The sequence below is a fragment of the Thermobia domestica genome, chromosome 3, assembly GCF_964235325.1.
Source record: "Thermobia domestica chromosome 3, izTheDome1.hap1.1, whole genome shotgun sequence".
NCBI lineage: Eukaryota > Metazoa > Arthropoda > Insecta > Zygentoma > Lepismatidae > Thermobia > Thermobia domestica.
This window is the reverse complement of record NC_137456.1, coordinates 69,047,978-69,057,607: the sequence shown is the minus strand read 5'-3', so window position 1 is coordinate 69,057,607 and position 9,630 is coordinate 69,047,978. Positions and strand designations below refer to the sequence as shown.

General features: G+C 34.1%; 1 protein-coding gene across 1 annotated transcript; it reads left to right on the top strand.

Annotated features, from left to right (window-relative positions):
* Positions 1–2,037: 2,037 nt before the first annotated feature.
* Positions 2,038–8,862, top strand: LOC145680477 (uncharacterized). The gene is made up of 2 exons (XM_081751050.1): positions 2,038–4,827; positions 7,679–8,862. The coding sequence occupies exons 1-2, from the start codon at positions 3,078–3,080 to the stop codon at positions 7,852–7,854; spliced, it is 1,926 nt and encodes a 641-aa protein (XP_081607176.1). The 5' UTR covers positions 2,038–3,077; the 3' UTR covers positions 7,855–8,862.
* Positions 8,863–9,630: the final 768 nt, after the last annotated feature.

The window sequence follows — 9,630 nt, the reverse complement described above, 5'->3', positions numbered from 1 at the left end:
GGATCTCACATACAAATGGACGTATATAACATATAGCTGACGAAGGTAACATACCTATTTTACTCAGTGTAGCTTAGAGGAAAATTGCCCTAGAGTCAAATTTCCGATCGTGCTTAATGTGAATTACCAGTATTTTCGCAGTACAGTACACTTCTGTTTACAAATTAATTTAAAGTCTTCTCCTGAGCGGGTGTTTTTTTATTTGATTTGATTTGAGTTCAGTGTCTCTTTCGGCAGTGAGGCTATATGAGACGTAGACTTACAGCTTAATGTGGAATTGGGATCATATAAACTTCCACCGGGAATCGAACTCGGGTCTCCCACACCAAAGAAGCACGCTACTCGCTTAGCCACGAGGGAGCTTTTACTAAGTGGATGGAAATATTTTTCACCAATATGCAAGAAACAAATTGGCTTTCATTTATCTTCTCAGAGGAGGAGAAAGAAGAAGGCAGAAACAGCTAAAGACTGATATGACGTATTCTCTTTTCAAAGTAATTGATGTTAACCCAGGTCAATCACTTGTCCCCTCCTCCCTCACACGATACAATATTCCTTCAAATCCTGTTACACAAAGCCAAATATTTCTAAGGAAGAATTTGCAAATAATTCCGTTGTAAATATTAGCAAATATATTTCTGAACAATAAGTGAAACTCGCCTAAAATACGATATGATCAAAACTATGCTTCTTTTATCACTTCAGAACCAAATAAAACCTAAAACTACAGTCTGGTTCAAATATGCATGATCAATTAAAACCAGGGGCGGATGCGCCAACCGGAATACCGGTAGGACCCCCGCCAATAATAATGAGGCCCAGTAGTGGAATCATACTATAAATAATAAAGTATTAATATTCTTATGAATAAGTTGTGGGGAATCGGAGGCCCCTGTACTACAATGCCCTCGGACCCCGGCTGCAGTACCTATCCGCCCCTGATTAAAACCGTGTTTTCTTGCTCACAAGAGTGAGTAATGTATATATATTTAATTAGACACGTAAAAAGATACCAGGATAAAAATATGACACAGGATATAGAAATCCGAACCTTAGTTATTATTAGGGTCTATTTAATTTCCTATGAATATCATTTCGTCCATTTTATTGTATGGCTTGAAAATGAAATGAAATCTTTGAGTTTTACGTCTCATGATTATGCCGGTTAGGCTAAAGGAGACGGTGATTACGAGAAATGAATGAAATGGTGAAATGAAGAAAGTGGGAGGAAACGGGAGAACCATGAGAAAACCTACGAGCACGGTGTTTGTCCACCACAAAGTCCACACGTTGCGAGCTGGGATCGAACCAGGGACCCCAAGCACCGGAGGTGAACGCTCTACCACTGACCCACCGCGCCTCCCATTGTATGCCTTGAAGAAAGAAGAAAAATTAAGAACCAAAATCTATCTTAATTCTAAGTTTGAAGAAGATTTCAATAAAATGACGTGAAGGCATGATTGGTTACAGAAACACCTGCAGGATTTTTCCAAGGAGGGGAGGAAGAAGCAAAAGACGGACACAGAAGCGAAGTCGCGAATATACATTCCTTAGTATTAACGTACAGTAATTTACATAACTTTATTAACTATATCTAGTAAATATATGTAGTGGGTGAGTATGCACATCTAATATATTTTGACATGTTATTTCGAATAACCAAACCCCTTTCGAAACTCCAAAGATGAGCAATTGCTCCCTCTTGCTCCTCGCAACAAGCACTTATGGTTAGTTGATAAATTGGTTACCGACATAGTTTTTTTTTTAAATTAAAGTATTAAAAGAATGTTATTGATCATTTACTACAGACGTTTATAATATAGACGCGCGTAGCATAATTTCAACGTAGCATAATTTGAAAATGAAACGTTGTAGTGTATTTAATTTCTTTCAACATCAACAGAAAGAAATCATACCAGTAAAATTCAGTGACCCTAAAACACAGAAATCAAATTCGTAGAATCCATTAACACCAAACCAAGAAGCTTATATTCCTAGTGAGACATTTCTCTTAAGTTCACGAAAAAAAAAAATCAAGAACTTGAAAACTCTCGATCAGCTGATTAGTTAAATAAACTTGTATATGGAAACATTGGCTCTGTAGGTCAATGTCATGGTTTTGATATTCGTTTGTTCAAAGTGACTAAAACGCCATCTATCTTTTGTATACTACCCGTACCTATTACGTTTCCTTTAGATTGAAACATGAGGTAAGCAGGGGTAGGAGCTTAGAAATTGTGTCCGTTAAATTGATAACTAGTTAAATGTGATTTCGGAATAGTGATTGGTTAATAATGCTCCTACACAGAAAGTAGCCGGATTAATTAAGTGTAAATTTATGTAAGTGCCATTGATATGCAGCTCGTCAGGAAATTGTAAGTACAAAATTTTAATCTATTTTTTTTCTTTCCATTTCGGCCCAACTGTTACAACTTTTTGGTGAGTGTATGTCTTTAGTCACTAGTTTAATATATGTATTGTTATATTTGGGGATTAAATTCAATTCGTGTAGATATTTGATATATGAAACCTGTCAAAAGTACAACCAGTAAAATTAATTTAGAATATAAAAATAGTGGAATGCGAATGTATGAAAATTTCCGGACTACTATTAAAATTGGGAAAGGGTTCTAGTTAACATTGAGTGAAGTTGTTTTGTGTCCGCACAGTTATATTGTTATTGTTGAATTTACATTTATGTTGAAGAAATTATACAATAAATTGTTCGAGTTGAAGTATATTTATAATTTCCACGAAAAGGATTACTTGCCTAACCTACTCCGCATTAAGGGGAATCCTGAAGTACCCTTTCATAGGTAGTGGATTACTTGGTAACAAGACTGCCGCTACATATAAATATAAATTACCTCATGTTTCAATCTCGGAACTTAAACCTTAATGCGTGAGGGCAATAAGAAGTGGATTTCGAATCTGGTTGTGATTAAAGACAAGAAAAACGAAAATAAAATTTGTATTAGTCTACTATTTGTAAGCTGGATAAAAGGAAAGAAATTAATTTCATTAAGTATATAAATCTTTCGGTTATTGGTACCATTAGAAAAGAAAAGAAAAAAAAAATGAGTCATTGGCAAGCGGCATACGAAGCCAGGGGTAGTATGTTACGTAATAACAGAGTCGCAGTAGCTGACCCTCCCCTTATTTCATTTGACGATGAGATAGAAGGTCGTAGGTGTGAAGGGCAGGAAAATCAGAGAGGGGGGAATTTCTTGTCGTTCCCACATGCACCTGTTCATGAAAATAGACAAGCAGTGTTGCGAGCTCCCATAACCTGTAACTTTCAAAAACAATTTTCGCAAAGTATTTTTAATTCTTTAGAAAAGCAAATATATGATATACCGGTAATAGATGGAACAGATGGTATGTTAGTATGTCATTTTCTTTTGAAACTTGATATGTTAATAGTAAAGGAAATTGCTCCTGTAGAGGCGATTTTAGTATCGAGTTTACAGAGGTGTAGGAAGCAAGCTTATGAAGAGTTACAGCGCTTGTTAACAATAACTACAGATTGGGGTCATATTTGTCATTCATTATTATTAAAATTTGTCACACCCTTGATTAATACGGAATTTATGAAGGTATCATTATATAGAGTAATGCAAGAAAATGAAAATTTATTAAACTTTTTACAAGAGAAATTAAGTACATTAAATGTTTTAGAAATTAACATGCCTGAAGATGAAATTTGTAAATTAATAAGTAATTTAGTTACTCCCGAAATTCGTAATCTGTTGTTGATACTTAGTGTTCCAAAAACGGTAAATGAATATGTAGATTTTGCGGAAAGTTATGAAATTAATGACAAATATAAACAAGATTATAAAAATGTAGTTAAAAGTGAAAAGGTTTGTTTACCACGGGTAAAAACTCCTTTTAGAAGTGCCAGGATAAATTATTTGCCATCACCTATTAATAGACAGAATAGACTGAGTTATCAAAATTTAAATGAAAATAAAACTGGACTTCATAGTGCGTATTCTCATAGTGCAAGGGAAGATCATGGAAGCTTATTACAATTGCCCATCAGTATTTGCCATACTTTATATCCCTGTATAATAGATACTGGCTCGACTCTATGCTTAATTGAAAACAGTGTTTTAGAAGAAATCCGTACAAAATGCAAGCCTAAAATAAAACAAGTAAACTATTCTGTGACCATCATGCAAGAGAATGAGTTGTTAGTGCGTGAGTTGGTTCAACTTATTTTCTTCATACACGGTGTCCGTTTTACGGCGTGGTTTGGAGTTGTTAACCATCCAAAATTAAAATTATTATTGGGTTTAGACTTTTTACGGGATAATTACGCCCATATAAATATAAACGCTCGAGAACTTCTTTTTGAGAAATTGAAAATGCAAGTAAAGTTACAACCTTTTGAGAATAACCCAGTTGGTATGAACAGTGATCTGTGCGCTTTTCAATATCATTTCAGGCCTACTCGGAGAGATCCCAGACACCTTGGCGCCAGAGTTTGTGATCGATTCGAGGGGACTAGGTCTGAAGGTGCAGCTTTACAATATGGTGGCAGTTCTTTTTCCTGTAACCTGACAACACCAACCCAAACCAGCAAGGCTAAGCAGTTTCCAAGGAGGTCTCGACGTTATGGCAACCAGACCAAGCAGACAACTAGTGGCGTAGGCGAGTCCAGGAGTAGGGCGGAGAACCGTACTAAGGCAAAGACCAAGGAGACAGTTGCACTTGAGAATACTGATGGTGCTGTTTATGAAGATGTTCCACCTGGCACGAGAATCTTTAATCCATTGTATAAGGAGGCAGATAAAGAGGGAGATGGAGAAGAAGCATTAAAAGGTAGTGTAAATTTTGAAAATATTTATGATGAAAATTTGATACCGTATGTTAAACAATTACTTAATGATTACAAAGAAGTAATAACCGATAAGTTAGGGCATGTTCGTGATTATTTATATGAAATTCAATTAACAGATCCTTCACCAAGCATTACTCAACCATATATGATTCCTAAATATAAAATGAAAGAACTTGATTTGTTTTTAGATAAATTAATAGAACAGGGTGTTATTGAAGAAATAAATATTAGCCCATACATTTCACCCTGTTTCCTCGTTACTAATCGAGATCAATCCAAGAGATTAGTGATCAATTATGGCCAAATTAATTCTAAATTGTTATTGACTGGATTTCCGAGTCCGAACTTAGAATCTATCATATCTAATATAGGTAAACACCATCTGTATACATTAATTGATGTCCGATCCGCATTTCATCAATTGGAGATTAAACCTGAGTGTAGGAATATAACAGCATTTGCTACACCAAATAGATTATTACAGTATTGTCGCCTACCGATGGGGATGGCAGTTTCACCATTCGTTTTGTCCAGTTTAATGCATAAGATCTTTCGTGATATAGAAGGGGATTATTTAGATATTTACTGTGATGACTTAATAATTCACTCGGATAGTGTTGAAAAACATAAAGAAATTTTAGAAAAAGTGTTAAAAAGGTTGAAAGATTGGGGGATTACTATTAGTCCACACAAAGCTCAGTTTATGAAATCAAAAGTGAAAATATTAGGATATGAGTTCTCTAATGGTCAAATGAGAATAGATGATGAGAGAGTAAGAGCGATTAAAGAAATACCCAGACCGAAAAATAAACGTGCCTTAAACAGAATGTTGGGATTTCTTAATTATTATCTTAGATATGTAAAAGATTATTCAGAACTTTTGAGTCCATTATATGCTATGAGATCACCTACGGTTCCATTTATCTGGGGGAAGGAGGAAGACGATTTATTGGAGAAAATTAAGGAAGCTATTATTAATCATATTGTTCTTAAAGTGCCAGATATGAATGCGCCCTTCGTTTTACATGTCGATGCTTCCACCAAAAATTATGGTGCTATATTAAGCCAGTACGATGGTGATGGAAAACTTAGACCTGTTTACTTTTTGAGTAAACGTGTTCCTCCATCAGATTGGTCGAAAAGCGTTTTTGATCTTGAACTTTCTAGTTTAGTTCATGCGCTTGATAAATTTGACATGTATCTTCATAAGAAATTCACAATTTATTGTGATAATTCAGCCTTGACGTGGATACTTAAAAATCATAAACGTCAAAGAAAATACGGCTCTCTTATTGAAAAGGTGAGTCGATATCAATTTGATATTATTCACTTGCGGAGTGAGCGCAATATGGCAGATTTTCTAACTAGGATGCATAATTATATTGATTATACACCTCCTTCATCAGATATAGTGGAAATTGATAAGGTGGATGATAAAGAAGTACACTTGAATTTTGTTAATTTCTGGAAGAATCCTTTCTTTCATAAGCCATTAGGAGATCATCAACGAGAGGACCCTAATTTAAATACTATAATACAAGAATTAGAAAGGGGACAGGTAAAGGAACCTTATGTTCTTAAAAATGGTATCCTTCTGAAGAAAACTAAAGGTAAACAATATGGAGGTTTAAGAGCTGTTGTACCAGAGTCTCTTAAGTATAGTGTGATTAAATTTCATCATCAAGACCCTGTAGGTGGGGGTCATAGTGGGGTCCAACGAACGATAGCAAAAGTAGCTATACGTTATACTTTTCCTAATTTATTCCAAGAAATTAGAGATTTTGTTCAGAGATGTACGACTTGTCAGCTATGTAGGGATAGGAATAGACTTCCTTATGGTACCTACTATACTCAGAAAGAGAAATATCCTAATAATTCTCTATTTTTAGATGTAATGGGGCCTTGGCCTATCAGTAATGGGTTTAAATATGTATTAGTCTTAACCGATGGTTTTTCTAGATTTGTCATTATCGAACCTCTTAGGAATTTGAGTTCAAAGTCTATATGTTTGAAATTAGATAAAATATTTTATTCTTACGGATTTCCAAATAAGGTGATTCATGACAATGCTGGATATCTGCAAAGCGATTATTTCAAACATTATCTATTTAGTTTAGGCATTAAAAACATTTGTACTACTCCTTATTCCATGTCAAGCAATTTAACAGAAAGACAAAATAAAAATATAAAATTAATTTTGAAAACCTATATTTATAAAAATCAAACTAAGTGGTCTAAGTATATTTATCAAGTCCAGTACACATTAAATAGTAGTGAAAATTCTGTAACTCGTAAAACTCCAAGTGAGGTATACTTAGGAAGAAAGATGTTTAATCCTTTAGATGTAAACTGGATTTTAGATCTAGGAATTCTTGAAAGTACTCCAGATAAAGCTGAGATGAGTAAAACTATTGTAGATAATATTGAATTGGCCTGGAAAAGGAAAGAGAAATTGTATTCTAGAAAACATAGAGATATAGATTTACCTATTGGAGAAAAAGTATTGGTTAAGAAAGTAACTAAATCTTCTTTGGAAAAACGTTATCAACCTAAATTAGATAGCCAATATCAGGGTCCGTTCGAAATTATGAGCTATCCAACAAAGAACACAGTGTGGTTACAACTTGTAGCTGATAAGAAAGTAAAGATTAAACGTCATGTCAGTTTCATAAAGAAATTTTATCCAGCAAGAGAAAATAATAATGAAAATAATAATGGAAATTAAGAAAATATGTACAGATTCTGTAATAATTGTAATCCACTTCACTGTTAAAATATATGTTATGTGTTATATATATTTGTGTACTGTGCTCTGTTTGTACAATTCTGCAGGTTCGGAATTGGGTGTTTCTGGCCATGGCTGTGTTTGCTGTGTTTGTCCGAGAGAACCTTCCCATAGAAGAATGGATTTAAATCAGGACCATCAGGTGGATAGGCAAGAACAATACCGTCATCAATCCTGTTATCTTTCTGCAGTTATGGTGCGTGCTTCGTCGATTGGACAATGAACTAAAAGGAGCTCCGAAACAACTAACGATTTGTTTGTGAAGAATTTCCATCGGTGAGTTCGTTCCATTATTCTTTACTGCATGCCATGCATGGAAGATGAACTTACTTCGAAATGTTAAATATAAAGTTTAATTAAATCACCCGGAGAGGTGGGGAATTTAATATGAGACATTTCTCTTAAGTTCACGAAAAAAAAAAATCAAGAACTTGAAAACTCTCGATCAGCTGATTAGTTAAATAAACTTGTATATGGAAACATTGGCTCTGTAGGTCAATGTCATGGTTTTGATATTCGTTTGTTCAAAGTGACTAAAACGCCATCTATCTTTTGTATACTACCCGTACCTATTACGTTTCCTTTAGATTGAAACATGAGGTAAGCAGGGGTAGGAGCTTAGAAATTGTGTCCGTTAAATTGATAACTAGTTAAATGTGATTTCGGAATAGTGATTGGTTAATAATGCTCCTACACAGAAAGTAGCCGGATTAATTAAGTGTAAATTTATGTAAGTGCCATTGATATGCAGCTCGTCAGGAAATTGTAAGTACAAAATTTTAATCTATTTTTTTTCTTTCCATTTCGGCCCAACTGTTACAACTTTTTGGTGAGTGTATGTCTTTAGTCACTAGTTTAATATATGTATTGTTATATTTGGGGATTAAATTCAATTCGTGTAGATATTTGATATATGAAACCTGTCAAAAGTACAACCAGTAAAATTAATTTAGAATATAAAAATAGTGGAATGCGAATGTATGAAAATTTCCGGACTACTATTAAAATTGGGAAAGGGTTCTAGTTAACATTGAGTGAAGTTGTTTTGTGTCCGCACAGTTATATTGTTATTGTTGAATTTACATTTATGTTGAAGAAATTATACAATAAATTGTTCGAGTTGAAGTATATTTATAATTTCCACGAAAAGGATTACTTGCCTAACCTACTCCGCATTAAGGGGAATCCTGAAGTACCCTTTCATAGGTAGTGGATTACTTGGTAACAAGACTGCCGCTACACTAGAAACCAGTAGCAAAGAAACAAGAAACTATATTAACTGTAAGAGCCATTAACGAAAAATACGACTAGTGAAGTGTTGCCCACGATGAAAAGTGTATTTTCAAATTCGAGACGAGATGAGAACATGACTACTTCCGTCTCGTTTTCAAGTTTTTCAACTAGAAGATTTTCATCTAGACGAGGTGGAAAATTTCACGAGACTTGTGGACAATACTTTTTAGTTCATCCAAGTGTTTGGTCTCCAACACTGTTTTAACGTATCCTCATTTTACCCCACTAAAAGAACTATTTTCTTCTTTTCAGTGTATTTTATAAAAGCATTATTTTAATTTTAAGGTGGATCACCACCCGGAAGTCAGTACATATTTTAGCTCGTTCCCTTAACTACTGCTCAATGAAACGTTACATATTATAAATATTGTACTATAAGATAGAGTTATGTTTCAGCTATAACACAACACACTGATTCATTTGGTTGTGTATTGTGATACCTAGAAAGGTAACAAATAAAAATATATAATTCGTTTTACAATGAGCACACAAGATGGCACTTATTGTTAGATCTTACTAGAATTGCTCAGTTTTATGAAATGTTTATTTGTATATGTAAAGTACTTTAAAGAAACGATCTTATTATGAAACAGATATATTGTTTGACCGTTTTTCGTGTTATGTTTCACATTTTATTTGAATATTGATCTATATTTAAGGAAATAAATTTTGAGAAGGAACTTGCGCAGAACGCCATAATGTGTCG